General features: G+C 52.3%; 3 protein-coding genes across 3 annotated transcripts in view; 2 read left to right on the plus strand and 1 right to left on the minus strand.

Moving 5' to 3' along the window:
* Positions 1-236: 236 nt before the first annotated feature.
* On the plus strand, positions 237-3,700 carry LOC309655205 (dual oxidase maturation factor 2-like). The gene is made up of 6 exons (XM_082450182.1): positions 237-390; positions 1,497-1,554; positions 1,849-1,983; positions 2,242-2,455; positions 2,813-3,027; positions 3,383-3,700. The coding sequence occupies exons 1-6, from the start codon at positions 244-246 to the stop codon at positions 3,574-3,576; spliced, it is 963 nt and encodes a 320-aa protein (XP_082306308.1). The 5' UTR covers positions 237-243; the 3' UTR covers positions 3,577-3,700.
* Positions 3,701-3,786: 86 nt separating this feature from the next.
* Positions 3,787-8,394, minus strand: LOC309655204 (dual oxidase maturation factor 1-like). The gene is given in 7 exon segments (XM_082450181.1): positions 3,787-5,398; positions 6,084-6,301; positions 6,571-6,716; positions 6,720-6,784; positions 7,039-7,170; positions 7,839-7,896; positions 8,216-8,394. Coding segments are annotated over 7 exon segments (1,149 nt in total). The 5' UTR covers positions 8,363-8,394; the 3' UTR covers positions 3,787-5,015.
* A 447-nt stretch (positions 8,395-8,841) lies between these two features.
* LOC309654713 (dual oxidase 1-like) overlaps positions 8,842-17,478 on the plus strand; it is a 33,631-nt gene continuing 24,994 nt past the window's right edge. The window contains 1 exon segment of the mRNA XM_082449118.1: positions 8,842-17,301. Within this exon segment, the coding sequence (XP_082305244.1) occupies positions 17,244-17,301 (58 nt within the window). The 5' untranslated portion in view covers positions 8,842-17,243.

Here is a 17,478-nt window from a genome sequence, read left to right on the forward strand (position 1 = left end):
CACAGAGTGAACACGCGGAGCCCGCTCTCCCACCTACCTAACTCCGTCCCGGCCAACCCAGAGAGCCTGAGGGCAGCTAGCTGCTGCGCTTCCTCAGGGGCGAGCCGAGGCGCTCAGACTTGACTTGTCCATTGGGTCCAGTCTTCGCACGCAGGGAACGGGGTAAAGGGAAGTGGGATCCGGGCTCGGACGCCAGTGACCGCTCTCCCCGCTGGAACAGACCCAGCTCGGCCGGGTTGCAGCATGACTCTGTGGAACGGTGTTCTGCCCTTCTACCCTCAGCCCCGGCATGCCGCTGGCATCAGCGTCCCGCTACTCATTGTCATTCTGGTGTTCTTGGCCTTGGCTGCCAGCTTCCTACTCATCTTACCCGGGATTCGTGGCCACTCGGTAAGGGGGTACTAGAAGCTTGGGTCTGGGGGTGGAGGGCGTCATGGACAGCATGTCTCTGGAGGACAGGACAGTTAAGACGGCGGCAAGATCTTCCATGAATAGTCAAACTGAAGCACTGAACCAGACAGGTGGAGCATAGCCAGAAGTCTGGCCCAGCAAGCACCCCTTCCCAAGGTTAGGGAGAGGTCCCATACAAGACATCCAGAGGCTGACCCCAGCTGGAACATTCAGGAGGCTGCTGCAGAGAGTGGGAGCCCAGTCCAGTAATCCTGGGGCCAGTTCTAGTCTTCACGTGCTGCACGGGTCTCCTGCCTCTCCTCAGGCTGCACCTCCACTCCCATCCCACTCCCATCCCGACCTCAGGTGACGACCTTCTGGCCAAGAGGACAGAAACCAGCAACTCATACTGCTGTGTTTCACCTGTGCACTGGGTTGAGTCATGTGTGTGGGAGCCCCCATCCTAACGACAGAGATTTCTCCACAGAAATTTCTTCGAAGTTGTAGCAGACTGGGCACTTTTTCTTAGATTCCCTCCTCTCCCAGAACCTAAGTTGTCTGTTTTTCAAGTCTAGGAGGACCTAGCCTCCCTAAGTCTTGTGTTGGTTTTCTGGGAAACTGGCACACCTAGTAATATCTGGGAGGTTGTGTTCGTACCTCCTCTACTTGGTGACCAGACCTTGAGGCCTCCCTCTCCTGAGGGAGGTGACCGCTGCCTGCCTAGCACTTCTGGACTCACTGAGCCTCATCATGGCAGTGACCCAAGCAGGAGGTGGGACCAGGACTAGGAGTCAGATAGCTGGAGAGGAAAGGGGATGAAGGTGGTGGGAGAGCACCAGGTAGAGACAGCCCAGTTGCAGGGTGGACTGGGAAATGGGGCTGGGAGGCAGAAGCATGCAGCCAGAAAACATTAGAAATGCCAGTGGCTCAGAGGGACTTGCATGACTTGACTTCAGCCTTTAAAGGTCAGGAATGTAACTGGGGGAAAGTGGGCAAGAGAGAGAAGTTGCAGAAGCACTAAAGGCCTGGGTGGCATGGGGTCCAGGGAGAGCTTGGGGACTCTGGTTGGGCAGTACCCAGGCCTGACCAGGTTCCTGTTCCTGCAGCGCTGGTTCTGGTTGGTGAGAGTTCTCCTCAGCCTGTTCATAGGAGCAGAAATTGTGGGTGAGTGTGTGATGCAGCGGAGGGGGAGAGGACCTGGGGTGAGGAAGGAGGTGGCCAGAGGGCACCTGGGAAAATGGAGAACTGGGGATGGGTTCCCGCTCCCTCTTCCCATTCTCTTTCTAGTAGGCTCTTTCTAGTGCCCACTCTTCCACCCTTACCGTGTATATCCCTTTGGACTCCTAGACGCCCCCATCTCTGTTCAGTGTCCCAACTCCCATCACCACGCTCCCAATCCCATCTCCCCAATCTTCTCCCTAACCTTTCCCCTCCCCCACGGTTTGCCTCTCTCCACAGCGGTACACTTCAGCGCAGAATGGTCAGTGGGCAGAGTTAGCACCAATACATCCTACAAGGCCTTCAGTGCGGCACGCGTCCGAGCCCACGTCGGTCTGCACGTGGGCCTGGAGGGCGTTAATGTTACACTCACAGGTGAGGAGCTGCGGCGAAGTGAACTCCTGAGGTTGGCAGGCACCATGGTTGGGGGTGTGCGGCAGGCAGGGGCAGCTGGACGACCTGTGAGGACAGCTCCCACAAGCTCATATGAATAGCTTTTGGCTCTCATTGATTTGTGTTTTCCCCAACCGCTGCCAAACCTATTTCTCTCAAGATTCTCACCTTCCTATCCGAATCCGCTTAGTTGCCCGGTCCTCGCTGTACGCAGCCGGGTGACGCCGCCGCCCTCCGCAGGGAACCCGGTGCAGCAGTTGAACGAGACCATCGACTACAACGAGCAGTTCATTTGGCGGTTTGGCGAAAACTATGCTGGAGCGTACACGGAGGCACTGCAGAAGGGGCTGCCGGATCCAGTTCTCTATCTGGCGGAGAAGTTCACTCCGAGCAGCCCCTGCGGGGTTTACCGCCAATACCGCTTGGCGGGACACTACGCCTCGGCCACGCTGTGGTGAGCGCGGAAGAAGACACTTTGCGTACTTGCGCGCGCGCGTGCGTGTGTGTGGTGGGGGTCGTGGTGGGGGTATGTGAGCCGGGGGATGTGAGCTACAGTTACAGCCCGACGCGCTTGGGGTGAGAGTTGCCGCCTCGCGGGCAGATGGTCACGAGGTCCGTACAGACCGCTGGAATCCGAAGAGACCCAGCAATGGCTGGGCGCCGGCTACTCCCCTCCAGTGTTTCCCTGCGCCTCCGCCATCCCAGCCCCGGGCTTTTGTTCTGGGGCCGGGATGTAGGGGAGGCGAGCCCTTGGGACCCCGGGCGGGCTGGGAAAATCCGGCTCACAGCTCCGCTGGTCCCCTCCCCGCAGGGTGGCGTTCTGCTTCTGGCTCCTCTCCAACGTGCTGCTCTCCATGCCGGTCCCGCACTACGGAGGCCTGGCTCTGCTGATCACCGGCGCCTTCGCACTCTTCTCCGTCTTCGCCTTCGCCTCCACCTCCAGCGTGTCTCTCTGCCAGCTCCGCCTTGGCTCCTCCGAGCTCACCACTCACTACGGTGCCGCCTTTTGGATCACGCTGGCCACGGGTGAGGACCGAGGGAACCGGCCCCCGGGTGTCTGGGGGCGGAGACGAGATTTATACCAGCGTGCGCTTTCCGGTCTGCATAATGAGTTCGCATATATTATCTAATTTGCCTCTCTCAATAGTTCGTACAGGCAGGCACTGTTGTGCCTATTTTACAGAGGAGGGGAAGGAGTTCGGAAGGGTTCGGTATCTTGCCCCAGTGGCGTGCGAACCCGGGTATTATGTATGCCATATTAGAGGTCTTTCCGTGGTGCGTGTGTCTGGGGAGGAAAAGCAAATACCTCCAGTAGATGGAGACGGGCGGCCGGGTTCTGGAGCCCTGACTGACCCCTTTACCCGCGACTGCGCTAACGCAGGCATCCTGTGCCTCCTCCTCGGAGTGGCGGTGCTGAGTCTCCACTACGCTCGGCCCAGCGCTCTTCGCACCTTCTTGGATGGAAGCGTCAAGGGCCTCGAAAGTCAGGCGAAAGGGAGCTCTCCTCTCATCCTCAACAACCCACTGCATAAGCAGTTCTGGGCCTCAGACTTAACCATCAGTACTAACCTGTGAAAGGGGCTCAACCTCGGACTCCTAACTCTGCCTTGGACCCCCGCAGGCCGGGGAGCAGTGCCCACCGGGCCTGGGGAGCTCCGGGAGGGCACTGCGCTGGGGGCGCGGGGGGGAAAAGGCCAGTGGCCTCAGATGTGCCGCCTGCACCCGGGAAAGAGTCTCCCAGGGTGAGCTGTAAATAAACTTTCTTCTGCTTTTTTTTTAAAAAAAAAACTTTCTCCCATTATTTTCCATGGCTTTTCAAGGCTTTTCGGGATACGAGCTCTGGGGAGACTTCCCTGGGTTGGAGGCAGCCTAGTACACTCTTTCTCAGCTTTGCCACAGACACCGGATTCTCTGCGTCTGAAGAATGCAGAGTAACCCGGGAAAGGGTCTGGGAGAGGGTGCCCTCTAGTGAGCCCAGAGAGGAACCAATCGGAGCCTGCATCTTCCTGAGCTGCCCCAGTGACCAGGCAGGTCATTCCCCCGCACCTCCACCCCCGCTGGCCCTGTGGGATCCCCCTCTGCTGGCCCAGCTGAGGGAGCTAGGAAGAAATGGCATTTTGGAGTTTATTCACTAGCTTCACTTTATTCATTAAAGGGGTGGTATCTGAGGGCCGAGGCAAGTGTCAGCAAGGCATAAAGCTGGAAATCCCGGGATTTTTTTTGTTTGTTTTAGGTCCTTGGCAAGTCCTACAGTCTTATTCGGCAAATTTGAGAACTGAAGCTCAGAGAGAATGGGGCACAATCGGTTAATATTAGATCTAGAACAAGAAGTTTGGTCTCTCCTCCCTCGCAGTACGTTCATTGTACCAAGAGATCACACAAGCTGGGGAAGTGAAGAGAGAACAAAAGGGAGCCAGGAAAAAGGAAAACAAGAGATGCAGAGGGATGAGAGGGAACATGGGAGAATCGCACTGTAAGCCCCCCGTACACGTGTGTCATCGTGTGGTTGGAGCTGGGTTTCAGTAAATGGCACCTCGAAGAGGCAAAGCCCCAAGGGAGGGCAGGGTTGCTGGGCAGAAGGAGGGGCAGCCCCTGCTTGGTCTCATCAGTGGGATGGTGAGCAAGAGGGAAGGGCAACAGGAAAGAACACTTCTCGTGTAGCTGATATGAATTCCCCAAAGAAGGTTTTTCTGTGGAATCACCACTAGGCCCAGGAGGCTGCCAGAGTTTCATGCTCATTCCTTCACTCATTTTGTTGGGTTTGACCACTCTGGCCATAAACAGCCTTGGCTCTCTAACTCCAAGGGACCCCAAAGAATCATGCTCTTATTACTTTTCTCCACCAGACCTCACTTATTTGGCTTATTCCACTGATGGAAAAGCTTCACCTTGGAGCTATGTCCTCAATACTTCGGATGTTCAGTATTCCAGAATTTGCACTTAGCATGGCAGCAGGGTTTATGGCAGCCCCAACATCTGCCTTAGGGCTTTTTGTTTTGTTTCATGTTTTAGCATCAATAGGTAGAGCCTCTTTTCCTACTCCACCTACACACTGGGGCTGGGAACCTGATACAACCCATCCTGCAGGCAGTTCTGGTGGGGTTTTGGGGGGTTCCCAGTGAAGTCTGGAGCCAGATTGGAAGTCCGGGTGGCCACCAGGGAGATGAACTTTCCAGGGCACAGTCAGACTCCTCACAGGGCACCTCAGAGGAAGCCTCTGACCGAGGAATGTCCTGGGGCTCGGGACTCCCAGCTGTGGACCCGTAGCGAGGGCTCAGGAGTCCCCCTTCCTCAGGATCCCACTCCAGGACAGGGTCCTCTCCCACAGTCTGGCTGAAGAAAGCCTGCAGCCTGTGGGCCACCACCATGGCCAGGCCCAGCAGCACACAGAGCAGTCCTGGGGATGAGGCAACAAGTATCCCGCCTTAGTGATAGTAACACCTTCCCAAGGACATCTTCTGCTAAGAGCATTAGGGCACCTCTTAAGGGAAGCCTAGCGTCCCTGCTTCAGGGCAACTTAGGCTCCGGGAAGTGACTGGCATAGGGTCATATGGCTGATGTGGCTCTGTTGCTCTGAGTTTCTGGACTCTAAACCCAGTGCTCCTTCAATTGCATCCCAGGAGAGAGAGAGAGAGAGAACTCTGAAAACAGAGAAACCCTGGGGGGAGGGCAGGACACAGTGGGACAGGAGAGGACAATAAAACTGCAGGGCAATTTAAGGCTATGTGAAGTAGGCACAGAGAAGTGTTCTAGGAATGGGGGACACAGAGAAGAGTGTTTGGGGGAAGGGGGGACATGAGATCGTAAGATCTGGGGAAGAGCTGGGTGAAGAGAGAGAAGGGATGAGGGACATGACAGAGACAGAGATAAGACACAGGGGAGTAGGGATATATGAGGAGGGAGGGGCTGTGGGTCTGAGAAGGGGAAACCCGGCGATGAGGGATCTAAGAGGGAGGGGCTCTAAAGAGGGGAAAGGTCCCCAGAGGTACCTCCCGGTCCCTGGAGGCAGACGCTCAACCCCACGGACCTGATGGGCCCCAGCCCTGAGTCCTCCCATGCCTGCCTTCAGGATTGGGCCTCACCTGTGGTCAATGTGATCCAGAAGGCAGGCCCACGGTGAGTGGGCAGTGTGGCAGTGCCGAGGCGTAGGGGGCAGGGCGGGGTGAGTGACATGGCTGTGGAGAAGAAGAGCAGTCCCAACAGCTGGAAGACACCCGTGGCCAGCAGCATGTGGCCACCGTAGACCAGCACAGGCATGGAGAGCATCACATCGGCCAGCAGCCAGCAGAGGAATGCCACCCTGGAGAGCCACGACCTGGGGAAGGCTGGCCCAGGCACCTCTACTTTGTTTGGGGTGAACTTCTACCTGGAGGGCCCAGGTGGAGGCTCAGGGACCCAAGTACACCCCAAAGAGGTGAGGTAGGGATTCCTGCCTGTGGGCTTCCCAACCAAGCACCGTGGTGACTGGTGCCAGACTGTCCCACTAGGGGTCTCCACATGAGTGGGGGAGAGATGGGTAGAAACCCCACTCCTGGGTCTAGGCCAGCAGGGCCTCCGTCCCACCCTCACCACAGTGTGCCCGAGGTGTAGTGTCCCGCCAGGCGGTACTGGCCATGCAGGCCACGTGGGCCGTGTAGGGTGAACTTCTCGGCCAGGTAGAGCACGGGGTCTGGCAGCCCCTTCTCCAGTGCCTTTGCATACTCCTCAGCGTGGTTCTACCCCAGGCGCCAGGTGAACTCCTTGTTATAATCGCCGGTCTCGTTCAGCTGCTGCACTGGGGTCCCTGGGGAATGGATCAGCTGTGCTCAGCAGGGACCCGAGGGCCAGAGTAGGTATTTACCTGGGCAGAGGCTTATCACACAGGAAGAGGGCCAGGCTCTAGTCTCAAGTGAGGGAAGGCAGCTTCCGAGGTCTGAGAACTTCCCTTCCTACCTCCCCCGGCCCGGATCCTAGAGCTCTTTAGACCACACCAAACATAGATCCCAAAGCCACAGAGCAGAGCCTTTCCCTTCTTCCCAGGCAAGAGACCTCCCTCACCTGTGAGCGTGATGTTGACTCCTCCCAGCCCAATCTGCAGCCCAACAGCGGTGCTGATCCATTCGGAACTGAAGGCCTTGTTTGATGTGTTGGTGACCTGGCCCACAGACCACCCAGAGCTGAAATTCACAGCTGGGGTTGGGGAGTTTGACATTCAGGAACTCAGGGAGGTCTGGGCATTGCCGGGTTAGTCAGAGGGAGAGCTGCAAGGGGACCATGTCAGTTTTGCTCATAGTTGTGTATCCATTAACCCGCCTAGGGCCTGGCTTATAGTAAGTTTGCCAACAATATGTATGGGATGAATAAATGAATAAATGGGTCAGAATCTAATATCTCCCCTGGTCATAATCCTCTTACCCCTGCCCTCCCTTCCTCCCCCCATATAGGGAGAGCTACTCAAGCAGCTGGGGCAGGAAACGTTAACATAATAAACCATGCTGGGCAAACACAGAGAGCTTCAACATAGAGACTTTCTATGTTTCCTATCGCCTAATCCCCAAAGCAAAGCAAGCAGCCCTCCACCATTCTCTCCCTGCAGCCTCCGTAGACCCTGTCCCCACAGGCATTCATTTTGACCTGCTTTCCTCTGAAGAAGAATGTAAGGAAGGTTGGAGAGATGCATCCAGGAGGCTTGTACCTGTCAGGGCAAAGGTAGATGTGAGGGGATAAGGCCAGGGTGAGGGAGGCGTGTGGGCAGGGAGGTCTAGAAGCCCACCCTGAAGCAGAGCCTCTGTGAGGGAGCCAGGATAGAAGAGATGGGATGCAGGCAGCTGCCCAAGTCAGCTGCACTCCACACTCACCCAGGATCACAGCTCCAGTGAATAAGCTGGTCACCACTCGCAGGATCCAGAACAGCCTCTGCATCACAGGGTGGGTGGGTTTAGGATGGAGCATCCTCCTTCCAAACCCACCCTTTCTCTTTCCAGACTTGGGAAGGGTGTTCTAAAACTGAGGTCACTTGGTCACCTGAGATCAAAGTGCCTGGCCCATAATAGATACTCAGTAATTATCTGTTGAATCAATGAGTGGCGAGCTCTCTGCTGGGAGCGTGGGTGACGCTTTCTCGGGACTAGAATCTCTTTCCTGACTCTGATTGTAATCGGAAAGTCTGGCCCCCTCACCTCGAGGCCGAGGTCTCTCTGGGGCTGGGGTCTCCAGGGCTGGTTTTGTTTCTCACCATTTTGCCCCGAATGCCTGGCAGCATGATGATGAAGGTGACCAGTGAAGTCAGAAAGATGGCGATGATGACGGCCAAGGTGGTGACCACTGGGAAGTTCGGCTTGGGGCCAGCGTAGGAGGGGAATGTGTGTCCCAAAGCAGCCATTTTGGTGGGGTTGTTCAGGGGAGGCAGATGCTCTACAACAACAGTAGGTGTTTACTGAGTGCCCGGAGACCCAGCAGAGAATAAAACCAGACCCCTCTTCTCTGGTGCTCACCAGACGCCACTGTTACTGCCATTTCCGCTACCCCTCAGCCATCCATCTCCCCATGTTTTAGCTGTGAGAGAATAAGGGTCTTGGCAATCAGTCTCTGTCACCCCGTGCTCCCTTGCTGACCCCCAGGTCCCCTAAACCAGTGCCACCACTACCCTCGAGGCTTCTCTGCTTCCTCTGGGACTGTCTTAAGAAATGTAATTCTCTTTTATCTCCCTCAGGCCTCCAGCACAAGCAGACAGATCACAGAACATAGAAAGAGCTATATTTTCTGTCAAGGGAAGGCATAAGGCTGAAAGATGGTACAGATTACAAAAAAGGTTGGCTTTCCTCCTCACTCCACAAAGAACAAAGGTAAGATAGCTCTGCTAAGTATATAATCCAACTACATCATCAGAGGGCTGATTCCCAGACCTGGCACTGCCCAGGCTGGTCTGACAAGCTTTCTCGGGCACCCTGGCTCCTGTTCTGGCAACTCGAGAGCGATCGAGCTGAACTGAGCTCACCTCAGTAAGCACTGAAGGAGCCTGCCCTCCACTAGGGCACAGTGCTGGGGCCAGATGTCCTTCTACCCCACACATCATCAACAGCAGCCTTCCTCCTTGATTTAAATTCCTAGGCTTCGTTTCAGGTCAAACCCTGGCTTAGCTCTTTTCTGTCTGTTCCCTGATCTCAGAGCTATTTTGGCTCTAATTTGTCTCTTTGCAGACAGGATATTGGGGAAATGGCACCTGAATTTACTGTGTTTTGTTAAATCCACACAGAATGATTGCAAGACATGCTATTATTTTAAGTACCACAAAGAAAGAAAGAGGAAAAAACACTGTCAATTAAACAATGACAGCCATTGCTGGTAAAACACACCTCAATTTCAGAGATGTCAAAATGTGACAAAAAAAATGCATCTTACAATCAACGAACCCAGCTCTGCTCATTTCCCTGTGTATAACCTGTACTGGGGCCTTGGTACCCAGGAGGCTCCGTAAGTTACAGTCTGACCAGGTAGTGTCTTATTAAGTGATACAGTGAATGAATAAGCTTAGAAGTTTAGCAGCTTTGTGTTTGAATTCTGCCTTTGCCTCTTCAAGTTACTTGACCTCAACAGAGACTTGGGTGTATTTTAAAAATAGGAATGATGATGATAATGTTTACTTCATAGGGTCATTGTGAACATGAAACAAGATTGTGTCTGTAAAGTGTTAAGATTAGTACCTGGAACAGAATAATATTAATAAATGGAAGCTACCAGATTGGGAAGGAAGGGACATTTCATTACTCCATTTATCTCTTTCACCAGTCCTTCTTGGTGGGAACCCTGGGCAGGAATCAGTTCTGGGTCTAGTTCCAGTTCTTCACTGACTGATTTTTTTTTCTTTTATTTTTTAATTTTTTTGGCCACACTGCACGGCGTGTGGGATCTTAGTTCCCACACCAGGGATTGAACCTGCACCCCCTGCATCGGAATCGTGGGGTCTCAGCCATTGGACCGACAGGAAAGTCCCATTCACTGACTGATTTTATAACTGGACAGGCAAATGACAACCTCCCTGTTTCTTGGCTTCCTCATCTGCAGTTGGATATGATGATCTCCAGGACCCATTCTAGTTCTAAATTCTGTGATTCTCTATGACACATCGTAGCTCCCAACCTCCCTCTCTCTTTCTAGGCTGGCCACCTCCTGGTGCTGTCTCTGGGGGGTAGCATGGTATCAGGCAGAGACAAAGAGACAGTTTAAACGTTTAATTCTGTCTTTTGGGTAAGTGAAATAAACACTGTCACATGAAGTTTTGCTTTTTTTCCTTAACTCTTCAACTCTCCCATTCCAGAGGAATGTGTATCTCCTTTCTTCTTGGGCTCTGACTCCAATCCTGCCTGCCTTCACCACCACCTTTCTCATCAGTTCTCCCCCTTTCTCTTGGTGACTTTTCAGCTTCTCTTTCTCTGCTGGCTCTTTCTCTCAAGGATATGCTTACATTTCTCCCATCTTAAGAACACAAAGAAAAGGAACTCTTTCTCTTGACCTTTTGGGTCCCCTCCAGCTACTATCTTATGCCACTCTCTCCCTTTCACAGTCAGGCTTTTGGGAAGAATCGTCTATGTATGTCCACTGCCTTATTTCCTCAGTGAATCTGGCTTCTTCCCATCCCCAACTTCTCTCCTTTAGGTTACCAAGCGCTAAATCTAAAGGGAAATTTTCACTTTTCATCATTCTTGATCTCTCTGTAGTAATTCCTCTTTCTTCAGGCTTCCTCCCTGGGCCTCCATGACACCATGTTCTCCTGGGTCTCCTGCCTTTGGCCAACCCTTCTGTGGCTCCTTTGCTAGTTCTTTCTCCCCTCTTAAACACTTATGCTCCCTAGGATTCTGTCTTGACTCTCTTCTTCCAGTACTCTTCATGATTCCCTCGGCAAGTTCATCCATTCCCATGGCTGATGCTTCCCAAATCTATGTCTCCACATAGACCCCCTACTTGGGCTCCAAACACAAAAGGGCCAGCTATCCTCTGGACACTTCACTTGGCTGTTCCACAGATGCCTTGGATTTAACAGGTCCCAAACTGAATTCACTGTCTCCACTCTGCTTTTTCTTCTGTTTTATTTGTCTCTTTGGTGGCATCACCACCTCATCAATCAAGTAAGCCAGAGAGCTGAACCATCTTACCTCCTAAATATTTCTTGAAACCACCCAGGCATTTCCTTCCCTACTGCCTCTGCCCTAATTCAGCCTCATCCTATCTGGCCCGGTGCCACAACAATTCTTCTAACAAGCAAATATAATCATTTCACTTCTTTGCTCTGGGTTAAATCTAATCTTCTCACCATCACATGCAAAGTCCTTTGTGATCTGGTCCCACCTGCACTTCCATCTCCATCTTTTGTGCAATCTAATCGCTAGCCATACTAAACTACTGGCTTCTCCCTGAATCTGACACGCTCTTTCAAGTCTTCGTGCCTTTGTATATGCTATTTCCTCTGTCTGGAATGCTCTTACTCCCGTGGCAAACTCTTCACCCATCAAGTCTCAGCTTGTGTTACCACCTCTGTGAAGTTTCATCTGACGTCATCAGGCCAGTGTAGATGTTCCCACCTCTAATGTTCTGACTGCATTTTGAACATACCTTCACAATCACAGTAATTACACTGCACTCTAACTGTTTGAACGTTTAGAACCCATTAGCTTCTAATCTTCTAAAGGGCGACGACTTTGTCTTTCCATCTTTGCATCCCCTGCATGCAGCATATACTTACCAATCAGTCTGTGGATGGAATGGATGAATATATGAATGAATGAGTCCCTAGCCCTGCGAGAGGCATCTTCTGTTTTGCACACAAGAGGGAGCTATGCTCCCTCACTGCCCTCTATCATAATCATTCAACATTAACTATCACCAACATAGGGCTAAGGACTGGACAGGAAGGGATTTGACCAACCCTGTCAATTTTTAGTGCTTTCACAAAATTTTCAGAAAGCCTCTTCCAACGGTTGGAGTCTCCAAAGCATGAATGTTCATGTTTAATTGAATCTGAAACATAAATTTCAACTCCAGCTGAAGATAAGTAAGAATCTGAGGATTAAATTATTTTGTAAAATATGTGATAGTGATACTTATCTTTTTAATATTTATTTTATTTCATTATTTATTTGGCTGCGCCGGGTCTTAGTTGCGGCATGTGGGATCTTTTTAGTTGCAGCATGCGGGCTCTTAGTTGCGGCATGCATGTGGGATCTAGTTCCCTGACCAGGCATCAAACCCAGGCCCCCTGCATTGGGAGCGTGGAGTCTTAACCACTGGACCACCAAGGAAGTCCCAGTGATACTTATTTTAAAGCAGATATTTATTGGTCTAAGAATTTTTTATTTATGACACCTAGACTGAAGCCGTTACAATTTTGATGGAAGGCTATATGATTTAGGAAAGGCTATAAAATGTAGAATATCTTGGTTAATATAGGAAGATAAAGCAAGTCTGAATACATAGTATTCAAGTAAGAGTAAATGTTATATGCTGGAATTTCAAAAACGAATATTTGCAACATAGGCAAATAATAAAGGTGCAATGTATTTTGATCAGGGTCATGTATTAGCATTATTCCTGCATTTATTTCAAAGAGAGGTTATAAAATATTTTATAAGAATGGCTCATCTCTATTAACATGATGATTCAAAGAAACACTAACAAAAGGGTTTCTGTATCTTAAGTACAGAAGAACATGTTAACTTATCTCCAATTCTCCAAAACATTAAAATTGACTAAAGCAAAAAGACAGTTGGTGAATAAAACTTACCTTAATTCCTTCTTGTTCAGTTTAATGAATTAGGTCTTCTTTAATCTACATTGCCCAATTTAAAGTTAATTTTTATTGACCCTGATCCTAATTTGGTTTTAATTATTAAGCTAAGAGGCCTCCTGCATGAAGAGGTGGGACTGAAATGAAAAGTTCCCACACCCAATAATCCTGCTTTTCCTACAAAGCTTGTAGTTTCCCTTGGGAACATCTTCCTCCCTGGCTTGCCAAGGAGGGTCTGACAGTAGAATTTTTCTAATCTGAGAGAAATCTCATGTCAATCTTCACTCCACCACTTCTCTCCTAGCTGACTACCATGATTGTTATATTGATATAAATATATACTAATAAAAATAAGCACAGGATACAGTCAGACATACACATGCAGGTTCATATAAACAGAAATACAGACACAAGAAGGAAGGAGTTCCCAGTAACAGACATCTAGACACAAAAACGCTGCATCAGAGGCTCCTGTGACAAAACTGAGGTGCTTTCTCACAGGGTGGGCCAATCCCTACACTTTGGGGGTTCTCCTTTCTCACCTGGCCTGGAGAGGTAAGGGACACTTTTTCCCTTTCTGAACTCCCTTGAAATACTAAAGTGTTTCTCATGCTCAGTTGCATTTCAGATACAGTTACCCATTCCTTACCTACCACAGGAGAAGTGGGGTTCCTGTGTGTGTATGAGGGATGGTCAAGAAATACAGCTACAATCTTTTAAGGAAATATAGCCTAGTACAAGCTCCAGACTTCAGCATTCAAAGTTCTTATGTACTTCTTAATGCTCTGTGGCCTCTGGTAACTTCACAGGGATTTCTTCCTGAAGTCTTCCCCTGACTGCCTTCCCCTTCTTCTGGAACCCATAAAAACTACTAATTCTCTACAAAGGGGGAGTGGGTGACATGCCTGGAGTTGCCAAGAGCTCTTATTGGTGATACAGAGCTACTAGAATGTGATGGTTTATTTCTCTGGTTAGGGTGGACCCCATTCAAAGTTTACAGCTCTGGATGGCTAAGGGGACCCTGTCCAGAACTCCTGTTCCAGTCTCTTTTCTTCAAGAAGGTGTGTGGGCTTGTGTATGTGTGCTTTTGCACCAAAGTAGGAGTTAAGTGGAGAAAGAGAACAAGATCTGAAAAGCGCGTTGGGGCAGGAATCCCTAATAAGCTGAGGTGCGTGAGGAGCCTAGGGGTGCTGAATCATGCCAGCCAAACTATCTAGGCTCCAGTTAAGCAGAGGTAAACCTTGGGACCTTATTAAGTTTGTTGTTCTTGTTGTTGTTTTGTTTGTTTGCCTGTTCTTAGTTTCTCACCATACTTTGTTTTTGAACTCCCACTAGATCTGAACTTGGTCTGGGCGGATGCAGGAAGTGCGCCTCTAGGGGCCGGGGCGGGGACAACACTTCAAGGTACCCTCTAAAACCCACCCGGACCGTACAGACCCCAGCAGACGCATCCCGCCACTCAAACCCGGACCGCTGTTTCCTACCTTCGCCTCTTCTAAACACCGCGTGCCTCGCAGCACGCGCAGCTCTCCTCCTCGTGGTGGAACCTCACACGCAGCGCTCCCAGGGATGGGATAGAGAAGGAACCAGGTCTGGACGTTCTGTCCCCCAAAGCGCACGCCCTTTCTCCTGGAGGGGCTCTCTTCCAACCCCCACTCTTCTAATTCACTTAAGTACTAGACTACGACCAGACAAACCGGGTCCGGGATGCTTTCCCGCCCTCCCCCCAGCCGCCCACTCCAAGTAGCCTCAACCTACTCAGACGCACCCGAGGCTCTGAGGCGCTGCGCCCGCCCCCACCCAGCCTGGGACAGAAAAAGGACGGGTGCACGAGAACCGTGTCCTACGCAGCCATCCCTCAGACCCCTGCTTCTCCTCGCCACTTGCCCACAACCACGGGCAGTTCTAGCACAAACCTAGCCATGCAATCCGGGGTCCGCCGGGGCGCGGGAGGCGCTCGAGGGCGGTGAGACCCCCCGAGATCTCACGAGGAACTCCGGGGGGTGGGTGCTACCACGGACTCTTAAAGGGTCTTAGGACGGATGCCTTGCTCAAACGCGTGGCCTGGTCTGCAGGCATTGACTCATCCTCTTGGTCTTAGAACCCAGATCCGCCCGCGTGGAGAGGATTTGGGGGGCGCCTCCCTTGTCCCCTCGCACCATCTCCCCCTCTTCTGCCCTCTCCCCAGCCCCAGCAGACCGGTAGAGGCGGACTTGCCCTTTTCGCCGTTCACTCGGCCGCATTAGCCGAGCCTCGCCACGGACTGGACATCTACCCCATCTGAGCCCTGCGAGCCCGTGCGGTCTCACCTTGCGCGCCCGGGTCCCCTCGGAGCACCTCGGCGGTTCCCGGCGCGCCCGCTTTTTTCCGCTCCATCCCGCCCCGCCCCGCCCGAGAACTGGGACGTGCGGTCCCTTTTTCACCCCACAACCCCGCCAGCCCCGGCGCAGAGCTGGAGAGGGAGCCGGACCCGAGCGCAAGTCGCGGGCCCAGCTGTGAGCCCGGCGGGAGACAATCCGCCGTCCGCGCTCGAGAGACGCCGCGGCCGCAGGTCATACCCAGGAGGGCATCTCCCGCCCGCGGGCCCGGGCGCTCCGGGGAAGGTGACTGCGGTGGCGTGTGCCCCAGCGCCGCCACGTTTTTGAGGGAAGGGGAATTCTAGCTTTGGCCCCCCCTGCGCCTCCGTTCTTAACCTGACGCTAAAATGAGCCTGTGAGGTCCTATCCTCCCCCCCAACGACGGTGTGGAGAGACTGGATTCTTTGGGAACTGGGAATGTTGGGTGGCCTAGTTTGCCTGGGCCTAGGGGCTCTCTCTGGAGCTCCTCCTGGTACCAGCACATCATGCCAGAAAGGGAACTTTGGGCGTTTAGAGTCCAGACTTTCCCCTTCAGCCCTCCCTTGGGACCAAGTTGGACTACCTGTGGAGCTGACTCATCTTTTCCCTAGCCCAGGGTCACCACACTAGGACTTTGGGCCTGGAAAGCAGCCATGTGGGGAAAGAAACAGGCAACCTGTGTTCTCTCCTGGTTCTAGCACATCCCGGGGGGCTTCACTGCCCTGTCATGAGGCTGTGCTTTCCTTTCAAGGTTGTTGGGAAGTTACGGAACCAGCGATGCTGCGTAAATGGTTGTGGCTACCCACCCAAAAGGAGTGGTTATGAAGCATGTCCACCTTCCCCTTCAGTTTCTCCCCACAGCCTGGCCTGAGAGCTCACCACATGCTTTTACTGGTTGAGTGGTACACCTGGCTGGGGCCCAGACTCCTGAAGGCGTAGTGGTGGGGGGAAGGGGCAAGACATCCTGGATCAGGGAAGGACCACTGTGGCCACTTCAGCATGTCCAGCCTTTTGCCTTTAACCATCCACAGCCCTTCACTGGGGTGGAGTGAGTGGAATGCTGAGCTTTTGAATTATGCTGGGCCTACATTTTTTTCATTTGTTTAATGGGAGATGGCAAGTCAGGGAGGAGATCATCCTCTGGGTTCCCTCCTCTGTGACTAGACAACCTATCCAGGAGCCCTGAGGGTTTGGCTAGAGATGAGGCTTTCCCTGAGCTCCTACCTTCCTCTACTAGATAGTTCCCCAGCCCCAACCCACCCCCTTCTCCATATCGTCTTTAGGAGGTCTTCACTGGCCTTAGGCACTCCTTGCGCCACTCAGGAGTCCCAGCCTGAGTCCCCTGCTGCCTCTGTTTCCCTGTCATCCCTAGGTGATTTGTTGGCCTGGGAGAGACAGCAGGAAGCCAGCCCCAAACACATGAACACGGGGGGCTGCATCCTTTCTGAGTCTGCCCAGAGAAGCCAAGCTCCAGCCTACCCTCTCTATATCACATTTACATAACATCTGTCACTTTTCTTGCTTGGAATTCAACCTCATTCTCACATTTGATTCTGGCAACCAGGCTAGGAGGTAGACAGTTCAGGTATGTGTACTCCCATAGCCAGAAGAGGAAACCAAGGTCCAGAGCAGATAAGTGACCTGCCTAAGATCACACTAGTGGACTGGCAACCGCACAGTATCCTGGCCTCAACCCAGTGTTCTGGCCCCCAAGCAAGACTCTGTCCAAGGAACACACACACACATACACACATACACACACACACACACACACACACACACACACGGCAGGAAGCTGAGTCAAAGCAAGGTTTCCAATTAATCTGAGAAAGTCAAGTCCAGGAAGGCAGAGATTTCTGTCTGCTTTGTTTATCACTTAATCCCAAGTGCCTAGGTCAGTACCCGCTATGTAGTGGGTGCTTATCAAGTGTTTGTTGAATGAATGAAAGATTCTTGGGAGAGAGTCAGTCTCCTGCCATTTGCAACACACTCTGGTCTTGGCCCAGCCCCGGGCCTTGATTCATAGGGGCCTCAAGAGGCCCTGACTCTCCTGAACTGCTGGAGCTCATTCTCTCCATCCTTTGTCTTTTTTCTAGGGTCTCCATTTTAGGGTGTTCTAACAACTGAGGCCTATTAACATTTTCATCATGGGCTTCCGCTTGGCTCTGGCATGGACACTCCTGGTTGGGCCATGGGTGCCCATGGGTGAGTACAGATTGGAGGAGAAGTACAGCTAGGAGCAGAGGAACCCAGCATCCTCTGGGGTCCTCCAAGAACAGAAGCTGTGTCATATTCACCTCTGTATCCCTAGTCCCTAGCTAACCCAGCACGCTGCACATGGTAGCTGCTCATTTCAAGCTTCTTGACTAGATGAATGGATAA

Source organism: Balaenoptera physalus (genome assembly GCF_965194825.1).
Source record: "Balaenoptera physalus genome assembly, chromosome: 2".
Lineage (NCBI taxonomy): Eukaryota > Metazoa > Chordata > Mammalia > Artiodactyla > Balaenopteridae > Balaenoptera > Balaenoptera physalus.